Here is a 20,651-nt window from a genome sequence, read left to right as displayed (position 1 = left end):
GATGACAGTCTGAGGTTTGTATTTTTGATGAACTCTGGGATTGAGTTTAAAACTGCTTTCATTTTTGTTCACTGGACCGTAATCCTCTAACCCTGCTTTCTTAATCTGAAATTGGGAGTTTTTAATCTAGCGTTGCGCAGTGCAGGATTATGGATCTATGACCTTGTGCTTCAGCACAGCTGTTTCCTCCTCAGAGCAGAATATTCAGACTCTTCATATCTTTCTCTGCATGTGTGATGTGTTTTTTTTTTCTTATATGTTTTTACTTGAATGCTATCAGTGCGTCTGCCCATCTTCTCTCTGCCCGTTTAAAAGCTTTAAATGGTTCTCTATGATAGGAAACAATAAGGCCCTTTGAAAGTATTTTTTTCCTAAAAAACTATGACAACAAAACCCACCATACTTACAATATTATACCTTAACAGATTGCTTTGCATAACTGGAGAGTCGCAATGGAGATTAATTTGTGAAATATATTCAGCTGTAGCTCTAAGATGTACATTGTTCATTAACTAATAGAAGTCGTAAAGTATGTAAAATATTACAAAATGTCAAAAGTCATTGAAACCCAGAAAAGAGATCAAACTTTCATCTGTAACGTTTCTATTTACCTAAATCGTTAATAATATCAAATCAAATTTGAATAGCTTTGCTAATTCTTTAAATGCATACACTCTAATGGCAATAATAAAGTTTATTTTTTTCATAAATTGACAGTGAAACAAATACAGAAATAATTTGTAGTGTTTGCCGCCCTCTGCTGGTAAGGCAGAAGTACAATCTTATTTTAGCAAAAGTGTAAGACCATTATAAAAGTTATTTTATAACAAAAATGAATACCTGCAAAAAGAGAAAAAATTACATTACAAAGTCACAAATTACAGTGATCTCTGTGTGTCTCTGTCTTGAGTCTCTGTTGATTGTGTGACTGTGTCTCTGTGTCTCTTATTCACCATCAGCTGATCCTGAGGAAACTGGACTGACGTCAAAATACTGAGTCCTACAATAAAACACACAGACAGTATGAGACATAATGAAAGATCACTCATAGATTAATAATGTTAAATGACCAACAACTTTCTCTTTATCACTTACACAGAGAGACAATGTAAGAGAGGAAAATATTCATATTCAGACACATCACAGAATTGCACTTTTATTAAATACAATTTAAAGTACATAGACTAAAGTGGAGCTTAATTAGTACACACTCCAGTTAAACACATATGCTAGTCTGTTAGCATGTCTATTTAAAAGCTTTAAATAAAAATATACTCACAATAGTATAGTTCCACCAGTTTATAACGTGGATCATCCTTTAGATCAGAAAGTAACTGCACTTCAGAACATCCTAGGTTATTCTCAGACAAACTAAGATGTCTCAGGTGTGAGGGGATTTGACCTTAGAGCTGAAGCCAGAGCAGCACAACCCTCATCTGTGACACCACATTCTCTTAGCCTGAAGAGAATGACAAAACGTGAACTGTAGTCGAAATGTCTGTAGTTCATTTACTCTGGTCTTACAGCAGGGAGGAGGTATAAGGACAAGCATTGCCACATACTGCTGCTAAATGATTGAGATTTATGCATGTAGATACTCAATGGTGCTGTTTGAAACTGTTATGTGATTCAGAACTGAACAGTTAAATAAGATAAGGAACTGTGTCATGTTTGGTCTTTGGCAGATTATAAACTGAACAGTATTATGGTGAACTGAATAAAGACATTCAAGGAGTAATGAGATCATTTGTGCTGAGATTTAGTATGTAGTACTGAACAATTATTTTCTTGGCTGATTTTAGAGTTTACCTTAAAGGACATGTCTTACTGAGGACAAAAATGTGAATGTTACAGAATGTTACAAATGATCTTACCACAGTTTCTCCAGTTTACAGTGAGGATCTTTAAGTCCAGTACAAAGAAGCCTCACACCCAAATCTCGTAGATTATTCCAAGACAGAATCAGTTCTTTCAGGTGTGAAGGGTTTGATTTCAGAACTGAAGCCAGAGCAGCACAACCTTCAGCTGTGACACCACATTCCCACAACCAATGACGTACTCTTCACTCTCTCAGTTCAGATTAGTGCATGGTGGAAAATTATAAATAACTATAATTCATACAAGTGTAATAAATAATTAGTAGGTAAAACACTGACAATTTTGGTTTCAAATTCTTTCAAATTCCAGAATAAATCCAGCTCTAGAATAGGGTAGCCATGTAGCGTGAGTTACCATGAGCGACAGAACCCACTTAAAACCAACCAATGTCTACATGAGCTGCCGATCAGAGCATTGGGAGAGCAGGCTGTAACCACTGGAAGCAGATGACTTGACTGGAACTGCTCTTCCGAGTGCCACGTTTCAGTCTGAAGCTGACGTTCAGATGGCAACCATGCTTACCCAGGCAGTTTAAAGCATTGGGCTTTAGTGGACTCCCTCACCCTGCCCTGAGCGCTTTCGGCTAGATGTTTGGTTCTTGGGGTCCAAGCATGGCACTCAGCCACGCTCCGCTCCAGATAGATCTGATAGATCAGTTTGCCTCACAAAAATCCTCCCAATGCCCACAGTGGTATTCCCTGACCGAGGTTCCCCTCGGCACAGACACACAGGTGCACAGCTGGCCCAGGGGCCTACGGAAATATGCATTCCTCCAAGTGAGCCTCATCGCACAGACTCAAAGTCAGGGGGGATATGGAACAGGTCCTGATGGGCGGCGCCATATTGTTCCAACAAGACCTGGTTCTCGAAGCTCATGGCATCAACCCCTTCCTGGCAGATAAACCCTCTCTATCAATGAAATGTGCCTAGAATTTGGGCCAGCAGACTCTTACGTTGTCCTAAGACCCGACCAGGATATGTGCCTAAGGTTCCCACTACTACCTTTAGGGACCCCAGGACTCGAAATTAACAGATTTACTTGGTAGCACTGGTGCTCCCAACTTTAAAAAGTTAGGAGCACCAGCAAAAATTTAGGAGCACCCACCAAAGATTAATGAGCATCACAACTACAAATTATATATTAAAAGATTTCAAATTTACATTCTTAACTTTAATGCAGATTTTAGATTGGTTAATATTATCTGTCAATCACTCAGTCACTGCTTTCTGCTGTTAGGTGACAGGGAGATAACTACCGTGGGGAATGCAAAGGGCTGAAGAAGAGAGAAGATGAACAGAACACTGACACAGTAAACCACTTAAGTTAAAAGAGTTTGATTAAACAGAGAGAGAGAAAGCTCCTCTTTGGCGAGGGTTAGGATGGTGCATGCAGTGTTAAATTTTATATTCAGCTCAGCTCTGCCAATTGCGGAGAATGGCTGGCAAAAAGGGGTGTGTGATATTGACAAAATTATGTCTCGATACTTTCTAGGATTTTATCTTTAATGATAATTAGACGATATTTTGCTGAGTGTGTGGTATTGTGCTGATCTTGTGTTATTGTGCTGATCTTGTGTTATTGTGCTGGTAGTCTTAAAGGGATACTCCACCCCAAAATGAAAATTTTGTCATTAATCACTTACCCCCATGTCGTTCCAAACCCTTAAATGAGAATACTTTTTGTAAGCGAATAAAACAAAAATAACGACTTAATTCAACAATTCCTTTGTCAACAGTCTCCTCTGTGTCTCTCCATATCACCGCATGCTCTTCTGCATCAGCCGCGCCACAAGGATGCGCTGTTTTCTTTCAAATCATAGCTAAATACACCTAGAAACCGCACATCCTTGTGCCGTGGCTGATACAGAAGAGCATATGCAGCATACGGTGATATGGAGAGACACAGAGGAGACTGTTGACAAAGGAATTGTTGAATAAAGTTGTTATTTTTGTTTTCTTCGCTTACAAAAAGTATTCGCGTCGCTTCATAACGTTATGGTTGAACCACGGATGGCAGATGGACTATTCTGACTATGTCTTTCATACCTTTTATGGAGCTTGACACTGTTATTTATTTGGCAGTCTATGGGATAGTCACAGGCCTCCTGGTTTTCATCCAAAATATCTTATATTGTGTTCCGAAGACGAATAACGCTTTTATGGGGTTGGAACGACATGGGGGTAAGTGATTAATGACAAAATTTTCATTTTGGGGTGAAGTATCCCTTTAAGGACTACCATGGACAGCTGACTTTGATATTCTGGTGGTCAGTTCACAGCAGTGATAGAAATAATTTTTTTCAGTAAGTTTAAATAGATTTCTACCTTTCATGGTCATTTTTAGAATTAAGCCATTTTTTTTGTAAAATTCATTATCTCGGCAAAGAAGAAGTGCTCACTAACACAGATTTGTGAACAATATTTGAGAGAAATAGGCCTTTTGTGTACATAGAAAAAGTCTTAGATCTTTGATTTCAGCTCATGAAAAAAGGGGGCAAAAACAAAAGTGTTGACTCTATATTATTTTATAATTAAATGATACATCTGAACTGTCAAATCTATGCAAAAATGAATAAATAAAAAAAAAAAAACCTTGATTTTACGCATAAGACACATTTTAATCTTAATATAGGAACTCAGTATTTGTTGTACAAATGAACTCCGCAATGTAATAAATTGTATGTTTGACAGCACAGGTGTCACACCGCTGGACATTATCTGTCACACCAAAGGAGGTTTCAGCCTTTTGTGTCAGTTAGGGTTAGTGACCTTGCTATTGCGAGCCAACCTGCCATTAGAGGTTAGCAAGACACATTTGCATAATTTTCATGATTAAGTAATTTAACATAGTTTTAAATTAAAATATATAATTTAGGGGTGTCGCACCAAAGAACAACAAAACTTAACACTTTTATAGTGGTTCCAAAAAAGCTAAATATTTGAACAATTCTGAGACAAAAATTTACCATGTTTACATGTCATGGGCTTGATGGGGCTTCAGTAACATGACATTGAATTGGATCTTTCAACTAAGTTTTCTTTGGAATTGGCGAATTTAAAATCAGGTTTTGGTGTCACACCAGAGGACATGGTTTTCAGTGCAAGATGTATGAAGTTCCTACACTTTCAGAAATATATGAATGAAAAAAAAAGATTGCCATTTATTAAAATAGACATTTGTAGAATTATGCCGGAAGTAGGTATTTATTTATTTTTTACATTTATTATTAATGCTATTTATTAATATTTCTATGCTTTTCTCTTTATTGAACCATGCTTGAGACAGTCACACCATAGAACAATTTTGAGATTTGGGTCAAAAAAAAAAAAAAAAACTAATAACACTGCAGCTTTTATAACAACGGGTACATGTAGGACAAAGACATGTTTAACCATTTACTGTATTAGGTTTTAAATAATGACAAAATACATTATTTCTATTTTTATCTTATGTGAGTGAAAATGCCACATCACGTCAACTTATATATACTGTATATTACAAATACAAATCAGCAATCTTAAGAATCATACAGTAGGATTATTACATAGTAGAATATCACAAAAAAACACAAAGGAACAAGGCAGAGCAGTACAAAATGGCACACATTGGGGAAAACTAGTGTATGGGATGGTCCTTATATCTAGAATAGGAGACAAAACTGGATTGGTTGGATCTCCATTGATTGCAGGGCACATCCCTCCTGGACCCAAACATACTCGAGACACAGCAGCAAACACAACAAAGGCTTTAAACACACAAGATGAAACAACAGATACAATAAAAATGCAAACCAATTCTACTAAGACAGCCTAAAACGGTCTCTTCACTTTTATATTACAGCCAACACTATCTGAGGAAACCGTCCAGCGGCACCTTATTCTACTTCTGTACACCTGCATGAACAAACGACCTCTGCCCATACAAAGTCCTACCCATACTGAACATAACTTAATATCCATAGTACTCTATGTAGTAAAATGTCCATGTCTTGCATTAATCTATGAGAAATATAAAGTAAAATACAAAGGTGCTCTGTGTATATAATAATTGATTATTTTATACACCGTATTCGAGTTTCAGTAATGCCACTCTTCTCATTTGGCAACCATCCAAGGTGGCGAAAGTGGCTATTATCCACATGTAAAACAATGAAGTCCTAAGACTATTATCACACATTTAAATTGTATATGGAAGGTTTTTATTCAGTTATATTTACATTCCTGCACTGCAGTGGCAAAATAATAAATGTTTTGTGGTCTTTTTATTAAATGATCCATCATTACACAAAATTTTTAAATATGAAGAAAAAAAATGCTGATATAATTTAGTTTTGTGGTCTCAAAACAATAAATTAAAAAGATCAGAATAAAATACAGTAAAATAATTTGGTTACAAAGTCACAAATCATAGTTCTTCAGTGTCTTGAGTATCTGTTGATTGTGTGTCTCTGTAACAGTTCCTTATTCAGGATCAGCTGATCCTGGGGAAACTGGACTGACGTCTAAATACTGAGAGTCCTACAATAAAACACACAGACAGTCACATATGAGTATGAGACATTACTGCTGTCACATCACATCAGCGGATCATTTCAGAAAAAACACAGCCAGAGTTATTAGTATATTCACATTACAGTCGGAGATATGAATGAAAACACATCACAGAATTAAACGGGTTAGAGTACAAAGACTAAAGTGGAGCTGAATTAGTATCTTATATTTTCCACTTACATGCACGGCCTGTTAGTCTATTTAAAAGCTTACAATAAAAAAAATATACTCACAATAGTATAGTTGTGACAGTTTATATGTGGAATCATCTTTTAGTTCAGAAAGTAACTGCACTTCAGAAGATCCTAGTTTATTGTCAGTCAGATCCAGTTCTGTCAGGTGTTCAGGGTTTGATCTCAGAGCTGAAGCCAGATCAGCACAACCTACACCTGTGACACCACAATCTCTCAACCTGAAGAGAACAATGACACTCTTCACTCTCTCAAACTTTTTTGTCACAAGAATTTTCACAAAGATACCAAGACAATGTTTGTTCATTTCAATTTTTTTTACAATCAATAGTTTAGTACTGATAAATTTACTACTACTGTTACAGTAGGTCTATCTTTGGCACTTTTATATCACAACATTACCTTTTTTTTTTTTTAAAGTTTGGGGTTTACATTTTTGAAAGAAAATTACAACTACAAAAATACAGTAAAAATAGTCCTTTATTTTTGTGATCAAAGCTGAATTTTCAGCATCATGACTCCAGTCTTCAGTGTCACATGATCATTCTAATCTGCTGATTTGCTGATCAAGAAACATTTCTGATTATTATCAATGTTGAAAACAGTGCTGCTTCATTTTTTTTTTGGAAACTGTGAAATAATTTTCTGGGATTCTTTGAGAAAGAAATAAACTCAAAAGAACAGCATTTTTTTTGAAACAGGAATCATTTGTAATATTACACATGTATTTACTGTCTCTTTTGATCAATTAATGCACGTCATATCTCAAACAGGAATAAAAAGCATCAAAGAGATGATCTTACTTTAGTTTCTCCAGTTTACAGTGAGGATCCTTAAGTCCATCAGAGAGATGTTTGATTCCCAAATCTAGTAGTTTATTTCCAGACAGATCCAGTTCTCTCAGGTTTGAGGGGTTTGATTTCAGAACTGAAGCCAGAGCAGCACAACCTTTAGCTGTGATATTACAGTCATCCAAACTGTAGAGAGATTGAACATTTAAGTACAATAAATTCAACACAGTAACAGTAAAAAAAACTTAATGAGTCCTATTATGCTTTTTCACTTTTTTTTTTTTTTAACTTTAGCAAGTTACTTCTTCAGGGAGGCAAACTCATCAGGGGTGAAAAAAGCTGAGTAATAATAATAATTGTATTTAATAAATGATATTCATGGTTGTTTTAATTTGTGCTTTTATACGTTAAACAACAGTATCATGGCATCAAATATCAAAATATGATATCAAATCTAGAAGAACGGCTTACAAGCAAAGGCTTTGATTAACCTCTCATTGGAAACTTGGGTCAGTACTAACAGAGGTTCACAGATCCCACAGCACATGCGCCAGCACACTTTCAGTAAAATGTTTTGATAGTGTAGCGGTCATCAGTGTTACTTACTGTGCTGTTCTGGATTCTTTAATCACAGGAAGCAGCTTCCGAACGACTTTATCTGATGCATTTTCTCTTCCAACAAATTTATTCAGCTCAAACACATCCATCATTTGCTCTACTGTCAACAAGAAAAACACTAAAGCTGACCACTGCAAAGGAGTGAGTTTGGCTTCAGCTAATGTTCCAGAGTTCAGGTACTGTTGTATTTCCTTCACTATTGAATGGTCACCCAGCTCATTCAGACAGTGGAACAGATTGATGGATTTTTTTGGAGTGCGACTGCTCCTGATCTTCTTTTTGATGTACTCTACTGTTTCCTCATTGCTGTCAGAGCTGCTTATTTTCAGTGCAATTAGTCCTTTTAGAAGACCCTGATTAGACTCCACCGACAAACCCAGAAGAAACCGCAGGAGAAGATCCAGATGTCCATTTTTACTCTGTAGAGCCTTATCTACAGCTCTCTGATGCAGCTCAGATAATGAAATCTTTGACACACTGGTGATGTCATCAAACACATTTATGTTGTGGTTTGTACAGGAGAGGTGCACATATAGAGCTGCTAGATGTTCCTGAACGCTCAGATGAACAAAGCAGAAGACTTTCCCCTGATACAAGACAAACTCCTCTCTGAAGATCTGAGTGCACAATCCTGAGTACACTGATGCTTCTGTCACATCAATGCCACACTCTCTCAGGTCTTCCTCATAGAAGATCAGGTTGCCTTTTTCCAGATGCTCATATGCAAGTTTTCCTAGTTTGAAAATCATCTTTTTGTCTGTGTCCTCCTTCTTCTTGTACTTTGTGTCTTTGATGTTAATCTGTGCCATCAGGAAGTGTGTGTACATCTGAGTGAGAGTCTTGGGAATCTCTCCACTCTCTGCTTGACTCAACATCTTCTCCAGAACAGCGGCTGAGATCCAGCAGAAGACTGGGATGTGGCACATGATGAAGAGGCTCCTTGATGACTTCAGGTGTGAGATGATCCTATTGGCCAGACTCTGATCTCTGATTCTCTTCCTGAAGTATTCCTTCTTCTGTGGATCATTGAAGCCTCGTACCTCTGTCACTCGATGGACACACTCAGAGGGGACAAGATCAGCTGCTGCTGGTCTGGAGGTGATCCAGATGAGAGCAGAGGGAAGCAGATTCCCTACAATGAGGTTCATCAGCAGCACGTCCACTGAGGCTGATTCACTAACATCACACAACCTCACATCGCTCTGAAAATCCAGAGACAGACGACACTCGTCCAGCCCATCAAAGATGAACAACACTTTATATTTGTCACTGGATATTTCCATTTCTTTTGTTTCAGGGAAAAATACATGAAGAAGATCTGAAAGACTGAGTGTTTCGTGCTTCATCAGATTGAGCTCTCTGAAAGGAAGTGGAAATATGAGCTGGACGTCCTGATTCTCTTTCCCTTCAGCCCAGTCCAGGATGAACTTCTGCACAGAGACTGTTTTTCCAATGCCAGCGACTCCTTTTGTCAGCACAGTTCTGATGGGTTTGTCTTGTCCAGTTAAAGGTTTAAAGATGTCACTGCATTTGATCGGTGTGTCCTCTGTTGCTGCTCTCCTGGATTGTGTCTCAATCTGTCTCACCTCGTGCTCATTACTGATCTCTCCACTCTCACTCTCTGTGATGTACAGCTCTGTGTAGATCTCATTCAGGAGTGTTGGGATTCCTTGCTTTGCTGTTCCCTCATAAAGACACTGAAACCTTTTCTTCAGATTGGATCTAAATGTGTTGAGGACTTCATGGCTGTAAAATTAAAGATTTAACCACATTATATGTATAAAACTGCAGAAGTCTAATGAAGGGAAACCTTACAATTAATAATCATGTCATTGATTATAAACTATACGATGAATCTTTGCAGTATTTTACCTGACACCAGGATACATGCTTTCATTAAAGTCTTGTGGTTGATTCACAGACTCATCATATTTCATTTTCTTACAGACGGGTTCTGTTACAGCTGGTCTGGATCGCTGGGTTCGCCTTAAAACAGCATAAAGAAAATAAACAATCAGATAATTTGAAGCTATACTTGCTGGCAACCTGCCAAAATAAAAGCTTTCCAAAGTTTGAAAATTATAAAAATGTATATTTAAAAAAAGTAAATATTAGCGTTTTACATTTGTTTACTATAAAATAATTGCATTTTCATTTAATACTCCCTTTTTATTTCTAAATATAGTATTATTATCACACTTTTATTTTATTTAAAAAATAATTAAATTAATCAGTATTATTAATTTATAATTTATAGTTATATTTAATGGGTCACACTATTGGCGATTTACCACTGCATGTTACGACTCGGTTCAGTTCGGTACGGCTCACTTTTGGGGGGTTTTCCACTGGGTACAGTACCTGCCACTTTTTTCAGTACCACCTCGGCTGAGGATCCAAGCGAGCCGTACTGTTACCAAAATGTGACGTAAACCCTGCTGATTGGCTGGAGAGAATCGCCACTACCTGCGCCATTAAACTTGCAACACCGTTTTTAACAACCAAAAAATGACTGTTTCGTGGTCTGTTGAGGAAGTACAGATGTTCCTCTAGTGCAGTGGTTCCCAATCCTGGTACTGGAGAACCCCCAACACTGCACATTTTTGCTGTCTCTCTTATCAGACACACACATTTGAGGTCTTGGAGTCTTCACTAATGAGCTGATGAGTTGAATCAGATGTGTTTGAATAGGGAGACATCTAAAATGTGCAGTGTCGGGGGTTCTCCAGGACCAGGATTGGGAACCACTGCTAAAGTTGATAGCGGAGATGCAGATCCAGCGAGAGCTTGATTGGGCGATGCACAATGAAAAAGTTTTTTAGGAGGTCGCTCAGCTCTTGGCCACGACATGTGTATAATCCCGCCCACTTAAAGCCGTATTATATTTGGGGGAAGTCGTGGCCTAATGGTTAGAGAGTTTCACTCCTAACCCTAAGGTTGTGGGCTCGAGTCTCGGGCCGGCAATACCATGACTGAGGTGCCCTTGAGCAAGGCACCGAACCCCCAACTGCTCCCCGGGTGCCGCAGCATAAATGGCTGCCCACTGCTCCAGGTGTGTGTTCACAGTGTGTGTGTTCACTGCTGTGTGTGTGTGCACTTTGGATGGTTTAAATGCAGAGCACGAATTCTGAGTATGGGTCACCATACTTTGCTGTATGTCACGTCACATATGAGCGTTAAAGATTAAACTGCAGTGGAAACGCAAACCGTGCTGAGCCGAGTTGTACCAGGCAGTGGAAAATTGCCATATGTGCAGTTTGAGGATCAGACCAAGGGCCGGTTGCATAAACTGTTTAGACTGGTCTTAAAAAGTTAGTAGGGCTGGGTATCGATTCAGATGTCCCGATTTGATTCGATTTCGATTTACAGTACAAGCTCTCGATTCGATTCTTTTCTCGATTTTATATATATATATATATATATAGTTTTTTTTTTTCATTCAGTGAATGTAGTTTTTATACAAATGCTATTAAAATTTCAAAAAATATAATAAAAAAATGAACAGTAAACATCAGTTTACAAATGCTGAATTTATAAAAAGAAATTAAGAGCCACAGGCCTGTATTTTAAACCTTTTTTTTTTTGTATAGGGTCCTTTTTTTAAACAATAATAGGGCCATATAAAATGTTCTTCTTAATGTTTCTGGTAACCAGATGAAGGCATAAAACAGTTTAATTTATCCTAATCAAACGAAAAAAAAACTTATTTTTTGGCAAACAAAGTGCTGCACAACAGAGGTTTACGGTTAAAATGAAAAAGAAAACAAATGTGATTATTCCTTTAAAAATAAAAAATTATTAATATTTATTAGTAGTAGTAGCATTGTTGTCACATTGAGTCTTAAGACTGCTAAATAGTAATATATTTTTGACAGTTTCTTGTTTAAATAAACTTTTATTTTGACAGTTTGCCATGAGGACCTTGCAGCCGCTGTGTATATGATATGACAGCAGTTTTGTCGAGTTAAACAATAAAATGCTAATGAAGTGACTCTCATAGCAGCTGGGGATGAAATTCGTGTATTCATATCATCATAGTGAGACGACAGAGGCTGAAAACACCGCAAGCGTCATCTGCGCTTGTGTAAACAAAACCATTCATTCATTGCAGAAATTATGGCACCTTTACGCGTGATGTCAACTGCTTCCACAGATTTGTAGTATTACTATAGTATTCTACCTGAGCATTGCAAATGATGCTTTGTTCTTGTCAACAGTATCTCCGCCATGATAAGCACTTAATGAGTGACAGGCTTTCTGTTGTGACATTGCAAGGTAAATAAGAGGGTGACACACCTAGTGGAGAAGACTAATGAAAAGATTCACATTAATCAAATCTTCTTTTAAATGTTTGCTGAAATAAATATCGGAAAAGATTGATTCACGGCTTTTGAGAATCGATATCAAATCGACGTCATTTAAAAAACGATTAATCGAAAAATTCTATTTTTTTTGCCGAGCCCTAAAGTTAGTAATCTATTTTTTTTCTTCAAGACTGGTTAAAGCGTAGATTGATCAAGACTGAATACTAAAAGTAAGACTGATTACTCCTTGGCAACTGCTAGTTGGTCAAACTAGTTCTTAAGAGACAGTCTTAACATGGTAGCTAAGTTTATACAACTGGCCCCAGATCTCCAGGTTCTCTTATGAGAACCATGGTGATAAACTTAATGTGCACCCGTTTATAGTTATTATGATAAATAAATGTAACTATTTATCAAATATTGATGTTTTTTGGCTGCCATTTTATTAAACCATTAAGAAACTGGTCAATACAATAAGCAACTGTGTACCTGACACTTTGTGGTTTGTCTCCATCATTCAAGTGTGGTGGAGGATCTATAGACCAGTCACTCTTCATGGACACACAGCTGGACTCTCTGTCTGAACTTTTCTGCTGAACTGACCTAAAACAGAACAGAGGTTACAATGTGAATCCATGAGCAAGAGCCTGCGAATGCAGAACTACATAACCGGAAGTTAGATTTTATCCCCACAACAACATTATTCATTCATTCACATGTTTGTTTACTACTTATTGGGGCTAATTTGATATGTTCAATTTCAAATCAGGTTTCTGTTTAACACAACAGATTTCCAAAATTCCAAATATTTAACAAATGTTGGTGGGGTTTTTTATATTACTGCTGCTATTTTATAAAACCATTAAGAGACTGTGAGAGACCAAAAGAGGTCATGTTAAAACCATGAGCAACTGTGTACCTGACACTTTGCCGTTTGTCTCCAGCCTTCAAGTATGGTGGAGGATCTATAGACCAGTCACTCTTCATGGACACACAGCTGGACTCTCTGTCTGATCTTTTCCGCTGAACTGACCTAAAACAGAACAGAGGTTACGTTTAACTTTTTAAGTTATCATATATTTATCCTTTATGATGTGAATCCATGAGCAAGAGCCTGCGATTGCAGAACTACAGAACTGGAAGTTACAGATATTATCCCCACAACATTATTCATTCATTCACATGTTTGTTTACTACTTATTGTGGCTAATTTGATATGTTCAATTACAAATCAGGTTTCTATTTAACACAACAGATTTAATCCTATATCCAAAATTCCAAATATTTAATGAATGTTGCTGGGGTTTTTCATAATACTGCTGCTATTTTATAAAACCATTAAGAGACTGGGAGAGACCAAAAGAGGTCATGGTAAAACCATGAGCAACTGTGTACCTGACACTTTGCGGTTTGTCTCCAGCCTTCATGTCTGGTGGAGGATCTCTAGACCAGTCACTCTTCTTGGACACACAGCTGGACTCTTGTGAATCTGATCCCTCCTGCAGGACTGAACAGTAATAGAGCAAACAAGAGATCTTGGTGACCTCAACTGATGTGTGTCTTTCGTAATAAAACCAGAAAAAGTGTAGCAAAGTAAAAATGGTAACTTTTGATGTCATGGTGTCTTTAAACAGAGAAAAATCTTCATCTTTATTTTTTTGTGCTTGACTCATTCTGTCCTCAAGAAGCTGCTCTGGAGCATCTGATAAGTCTGATCTTCCTGACTCTGACTGGAATAACAGAAACACTGATTATATTAAACACTATCACAGTAATAAGGCTAGAAATTTAGCTACATGGAATGGTTATGAACCTGAATGTATTTATAAATACTGCTGTTAAGTAAACCAAATTCAGTCAGAACACACCACACTGACAGAAGGCATGGATTAAGGCTATTAAAATATGTTCTTGAACAAGTCAAGTTCGCTTATGATTAACTGGTTTGAGCAAAGACGCTTACAAGTAGTTTCTACCATTTCCTGTTTTGGACTCCTTTTGTCCCCCCCCCACCACGGTTTGGTATGATCCATTATCATCACGCCTACATTTTTTTTTTTTAACCAATGAGTGTTGTGTACTATTTTTATGCATTGTTAAAATTGGGTTATATTCTATGTTCGATATATTCGATTATTAAATTTCAGGTGGGTGAGGATATAGGCTACTTTAGGATATGTGGTGTCAGCAACACGAAAAACAACAAAAACAAAACATTAAAGGTTTATAAGTCAGAATAATGGTTTAACGATGCAGTACAACAATAACTGAAGATAGTTCGTAGTTTTAGTGATTATATTAAGGCGCGTTAATATCAGGTTAATATAGAACCCTGCGACGTCGAAACGGCTTTCGACCTTCGGCTGCTTTCGCGTCGATTTTATTCGACACGGGCTTAACGTTACACCATTTTACAAATTGTTTGCCAAATATTGCCATATCTGCCAAATATTGCCATCGCGCATGTTCTGTGTATCCAAAAATAAATTTGATACTCACTTTTTGTGCAATTATAACGTGACGCGGTTATTTGGAGGAAAATGGCTCTCTGTAACTGTTACTTTCACTTTTGGCTTGTACAGAAAACAAACATGGAACAAACCATTTTTAGTCTTAGAGGGGCTTTTTTCTTTAGTCAACGTGTATAGGATGTTTTGGATGAGAAGCGGTATCATAAACACACCGACGGCGAGGACAACGTAAGATAGATCTAGGCTTCAAACAGCGAAAATACAAACCCTATACTGTAGTAGCCGACACTTGACTTATGGATATTAATTACGTAACGTGCCCGGTAGACGTATCTGATTGGCTGTAAGTAAATGGGGTTTGGCTGTTAATCTAGAAGAGATACAGAAAAAACCGGAAGCTAACAATAAATAGAATTTTCTACCTACTATATTATTTTATTAACGTCTACACCTACCCCAACCCTAAACCTAACCCTTACAATAATGCAAAAATAGTAATTATTGTTGTACAGTGTGAGAACAATTAAGCTATATTGATGTGTGCATGCCCAGTAGTTTTGCTGTATCCCTTCTAGCCTTAAGCAGTTATCATATCCAGACATCCCACCCTGCAAAAACTCATTTCAGGGAGGTAGTACCCCCCAAGCCTCCCAAGGTCCTATGACACGTTTGATTAAGTAAACTTAATTAATAGAACACTTTTAAGCACATATTTAAATTATTTACAGTACACACATACATACATACATTCATTACTTTAATATTTTGTTTTCCGTCTTAAATAGCTAAAATAAATGGTAATGCAACTCTTATGCATGTAGTTAATTTACAACCTTTCCTTTTCCTTTTCTGTGATGTGGCTTGCTTTGCAGATTTGAGCGTTTTTACTGGGTGGCTTTTTTTGTGAAAATGTAACGACTACTGAATAAAATCTGGGGGAAGTCATGGCCTAATGGTTAGAGAGCCGGTCTCGTAACTCTAAGGTTGGGGGTTCGAGTCTCGTACCGGTAGGGATTGTAGGTTAGAGAAGTGAATGTACAGCACTCTCTCTCCCCCCTCAATATCGCAATTGAGGTGCCCTTGAGCAAGGCACCGAACCCCAACTGCTCCGTGGGCGCCGCAGCAAAAAATGGCTTCCCACTACTACCCTAAATTGCATCTTCCCACTCTATTAACTTTCTAAAGTGTCAAATTAAGTGGAAAAGACAAGTCCAAAAACACCTATAATCCATGGATCTGGCATCTTTGTATTTGCAAGATTCGCTGGTGAAATCTGAAGAAAAGAGGCTCCTCAGTCGCAGGATTGTGTACTTCAGCACATAACACGATCTAATCAGTGTGTATTTTACACGAATGTTTAGGTGACCACCTGTGGGACTTGACACTTCATTAAACAATGTTTCGTCTGTTATTTTTTTTGTCACAGAGATTTGATTGTGGCCTTTTGGTGTAGGCTAATGTCTGTTGTTGTTTGTGTTAGAGACTGTGTGTGATGTACCTAATCTACCCAATATAATAAATATCTTAGGAAAAAGTAAACAACTTATAATATGTACACAATATAATAACAAACACTTATATTATTAACTTTGTAAAATATATTTTATAAAATATATATTTTTTCTTAATAAAAAATTCTCAAACACTATCTGGTTTTGTAAAGATACCTAATAAATCTCATGATTAATGACATTTCTGATCTGACTTCTGACTTTTAATAACTCTTCTATCACTGAAACGAGCAGCCTTCAAGACTAAAGAATTATAATTTCCATCTTAACAAAAAAGAGACCATTTGGGGAAGAACAATACAGATACACAAACTAACGGTTTAATTGTTTTTCCGTTTCGAAATCAAAAACGAATAAAGGAATGATCCTTTATTCGTTTTTGTGTATGTTTTTTTTTTTTTTTTGTCCTGCAATACGTCACTAGACTGCATATTCTCATAATAACCAGCAGAGGGCGTTAATGACTTTTCAAATAATTGAACAGAAATTTACAGAATGTGGTGGGAGCTGGAAATATTAGTATTGATGCACCAGGAGTTTAATTAAATAAAAATCAATTAGGTTTTTGCTAAACGATTACACATTAGTTTTACATGCTTTCTCAATGACATTTCAATTACCTTTTTTTTTCTTCCAGAGCACGTTAAATGAATATTTAACCCTAAAATGAAAATTCTAATTCTAATAATTCTAACCTTAAATGTCACGTGACGTCTCTTTTTTTCTGCAGAACACAAAATAAGATATTTCGAAGAACACTGGACTCCACTGACACATATTTCAAAATATTGCCTTGTGTCTCACATAAGATAAAAACACATACAGGTTTGGAACACAAATCACATGTGCAACTGTATAAGTCACTGTACAGTAGCAACTGTGAAAAGAAATACCACGACCTGTATCTACTATATCTTACTTGTGTCATTTATAACAGTCAGAATTTATGGCTTTTACATACAGCAAAGATTGTTCTGGCTTTAAGCATAATCCTTAACCAGAATCCTAAGAAAGCAGACATCAGAATTTCTTTTTCATTTTCATTACTGAATATACAGTTAAGAAAAGTATGGTCTCTAATATCAAAACATTTCATAATGTTACATTTCAAAGGGTTGTTTGAGTGCTTGAGGAAGCACATACTGCAGATAGATAGATAGATAGATAGATAGATAGATAGATAGATAGATAGATAGATAGATAGATAGATAGATAGATAGATAGAAAAATTTGCTTTAATACATGTGAGTTGACTTCATTCTTTTCCTTCATGTCTGTCACCTTTCAGATGAAACAATGCGCGCTCTCGCATTCAGTTGTCTGCGCGTTCGCGTACCTCCCTCCCCACCCAGGAGTGAGCGCACCAGAGTATTTCCACAGCACGAGAGAGAGAGAGTGAAATACACCAGAGTCAAACCGCAGAGAGAGACGCACATATGAGCACAAGCGGAGCAGTTTTTCAATGAATGACCCATCATCATCATCATCATCAGCAGCAGCAGCAGCAGCAGCAGCATGCGCTTCTCAGCCACGCCTGCCCTGAACAACACCGCAAACTAGGATACAAGGTATTACAGCACATCAAACTCGGTTTATAAACGCTCATCCACAACTTATCCCATGAACAAACTGTTTGGTCGCGCAAAACGTGACGTGCGGCTTCATTTGAGATGCGTTTTCAACCTTCAGATCTCAGTATGATGATGCTTGCTTCTGATTGGGACTGAAAAGTAAACGAGCACGAGATAAAGAACAGGTGTAATGGAATAAAACGACGCCTTCAACTTATTTTGCTTTTAAATGTTAGAGCACGTTCTTTATTGGTCCTTCTGGTGCAGATAACATGCAAAATTATTGCTATTATTTTTGAGTTCTTAAAGTATTGTTAGTGCGTATTTGTGTGTGTGTGTGTGTGTGTGTGTGTGTGTGTGTAGATTCTCGTAGTTGCGGATGATGTGATGTACACACTGTTATACAGGATTTTAGGATACAGCCTTTATTTTTAATGTGTGCATGCATATAAACATAAGTTCTAGTCGTTTGTGGGTTATGTCTTGCATATATATAGGCTCTTGTTTATTTCTCTGTCAGTGTGATCGCTTTAAATGAAAGCAGTTCGCATAGAGGGATCGCAGTCTTAAATGCATGACAAAACCCGTTATTATAATGCATTTTGATGGATGTAAATATTTGGTTGCATATAGAGAACGCTTACTGTGTGGTATTCATATGTCTTTGTTTCAATTGTTGAATCTGATATTATGAAACAGTGTAACGGTCTAAATGTCAGCGATGTGATAACGGGCACTTTATTGCTCGGGACTGACGGGGTTGCTCCGTGCAGGCGGGGTTTCCTCGGTTTTTCTGCAGATGGAGGTTCCCTTCTCCTCCCCTCCCCTTTGAAACGAGCATTCAGGGTTTGTTCAGAATGGAATACTAGTATATACAGCCTACCGATTTTTTTTTTTTTTTTAGAGCGCGATTTATTTTAAATGCACGCATAAGAATACCTGACAGACATTCATTTACTCTGCGTTATAAGAAATCACACCTGTCTCTTTGACAGACAGTACTGGACTGTTTAAAGCAGTGGAATGACACTTTTTTTGGTAACTCACTATGCATTTTTTTTTTAAATTTAATTTAGCAAGTGGCATTCGAATATCTTCTTAATATTGTGTGGAAATGTCTTGGACAGTCTGAAATATTGAGTCAAAAAATGCAAGACACCAAGTTGATATTAGATCTAGTTCTAGTTCATTAATCATGGGTTAATTTAGGATAGCTGGAACATCCATTTCTCAGTTATCTCAATGGCAAAAATGCCCCAATTTACCTGGTCACCCCAATGTTTACCAAATTATTTAATTTAGGAATGTTATGCATATTACAGTATTTAAGGCTTCCACAATCACGGCAAACCATGGGAACATCTGTGAACCCAGAGCCTGGAAAATATAATGGGAAATTTTAAATATAAATGTTAATTTCTATAGCAAATATGCATTTTTCTAGTTATTCTTAACTACAGTATTTTATCAGCTAGAAATTACCCTCAAGCTATTGAAATCAATTAGTAAAAAAGGAGTGAAATGGTATAATGTTCCAAACATAGCCTCAAATTCCTCTAATTAATCAACAGCTTGTCATGCATATGTGCCAGCTTGCCTCTTGATTTATAGATTAATATGACAGAGTCACACGGCACTGTGGAAAATCTTGAGGCATCTCTAGAGTAATTGAATATGCAATCGCTACAGTGCTTCAGAAAACATGCCATGCAAGCGTGCACAGACAATATGTTAGAAGAAGGTAGAGGGCAAGCCAAGAGCTTCTCCTGTACATCAGTGTTTGATTCCTCTGAAGACATGGAGGTAGAACATGTGTGTGCCTGAGCTGTTTGACATTCTTATCGTATTCACACATCAGTTATCCTCATTTTGAGAATAGAGCAGCCTCTCCTCTCCTCTCCTCTCCTCTCCTCTCCTCTCCTCTCCTCCCATTTCCTCTCCTCTCATCTCCTCTCCTCTCATTTCCTCTCCTCTCCTCTCCTCTCCTCTCCTCTCCTCTCCTCTCCTCTCCTCTCCTCTGATTTCTTCATTCTCTTGTTTTCCTGCTTGACTGCACTATTGCAAATGAATTTGTCCCAGGACTGTGAGGCGGGATGCGGGACTGCGATGGCTGGCTGCTAGTTAATGCTCTGTGTGTGCGTTCAGCATTGAGACGTGAGTGAGAGTTTAAGTCAGTAACTGCTGCAGTGTTCACACAAACACAGAGGAATTCCTCTTCTGCACACTCTGAGTGTGTGTGTGTGTGTGTGTGTGTGTGTGTGTGTGTGTGTGTGTGTGTGTGTGGACAACACACCCTGGAGCAATTCCTACTGGATGAAAGCAAAGCAAATGCTCAGTGTAAAATTTTCAAGCTCCACTGCTCTGACGCTCCTCATATTTATTTCCCTAATGAATGTACAAATGATTGTTCAAATAATTTTAACATATATGAAATGATCTACCTTGCGTTCTATCTGTCTGGCAATCTATTTATCATTCTGTCATTCTATCTGTCATTCTAACACTTTCTATCTATCTATCTATCTATCTATCTATCTATCTATCTATCTATCTATCTATCTATCTATCTATCCACCTATCTATCTATCTATCTATCTATCTATCTATCTATCTATCTATCTATCTATCTATCTATCGCCTGACTATCTATCTATACTATCTATCCGCCTATTTATCTATCTATCTATCTATCTATCTATCTATCTATCTATCTATCCGCCTGTTTATCCATCTATACATCTATCTATCCATCTATACATCTATCT

At 37.3% G+C, this 20,651-nt stretch overlaps 2 protein-coding genes across 6 annotated transcripts in view; one reads left to right on the top strand and one right to left on the bottom strand.

The window, feature by feature from the left end:
- Window positions 1–680: 680 nt before the first annotated feature.
- LOC109103426 (NLR family CARD domain-containing protein 3-like) lies at window positions 681–13,845 on the bottom strand. 4 transcript variants are annotated; one of them, XM_042740197.1, is made up of 9 exons: window positions 13,729–13,845; window positions 13,253–13,366; window positions 12,823–12,936; window positions 9,902–10,015; window positions 8,018–9,775; window positions 7,424–7,597; window positions 6,663–6,841; window positions 6,369–6,396; window positions 681–974 (listed from the first exon to the last, which is right to left on the bottom strand). In XM_042740197.1, coding segments are annotated over exons 1-8 (2,487 nt in total). In that variant the 5' UTR covers window positions 13,761–13,845; the 3' UTR covers window positions 681–974; window positions 6,369–6,394. The 4 variants fall into 4 exon arrangements, with proteins under 4 accessions (XP_042596131.1, XP_042596130.1, XP_042596132.1 ...); XM_042740196.1 differs by lacking the exon at window positions 681–974 and having other exon boundaries at window positions 5,123–6,396; XM_042740198.1 differs by lacking the exons at window positions 681–974; window positions 12,823–12,936 and having other exon boundaries at window positions 5,123–6,396.
- Window positions 13,846–17,677: 3,832 nt separating this feature from the next.
- Window positions 17,678–20,651, top strand: part of LOC109103415 (sodium/calcium exchanger 2-like) — an 87,137-nt gene continuing 84,163 nt past the window's right edge. For both annotated transcript variants that reach the window (XM_042740188.1, XM_042740187.1), the window contains exon 1: window positions 17,678–17,883. The gene's annotated coding sequence lies outside the window, so the exon portion shown is untranslated. The remainder of the gene's footprint in view (window positions 17,884–20,651) is intronic.

The sequence above is a fragment of the Cyprinus carpio genome, chromosome B15 (genome assembly GCF_018340385.1).
Source record: "Cyprinus carpio isolate SPL01 chromosome B15, ASM1834038v1, whole genome shotgun sequence".
Taxonomy (NCBI): Eukaryota; Metazoa; Chordata; class Actinopteri; order Cypriniformes; family Cyprinidae; genus Cyprinus; species Cyprinus carpio.
This window is presented reverse-complemented; position numbering and strand designations above follow the sequence as displayed.

Excerpts from the sequence above, each read along its gene's own strand:
- LOC109103426 (XM_042740197.1), bottom strand. The coding sequence starts at position 13,760 with ATGAAGGCTGGAGACAAACCGCAAAGTGTCAG. Across the intron at positions 12,937-13,252 it reads GACAAACGGCAAAGTGTCAG|GTCAGTTCAGCAGAAAAGTT; the intron begins GTACACAGTTGC and ends GTTCTGTTTTAG. Across the intron at positions 9,776-9,901 it reads AGCATGTATCCTGGTGTCAG|CCATGAAGTCCTCAACACAT; the intron begins GTAAAATACTGC and ends TTAATTTTACAG.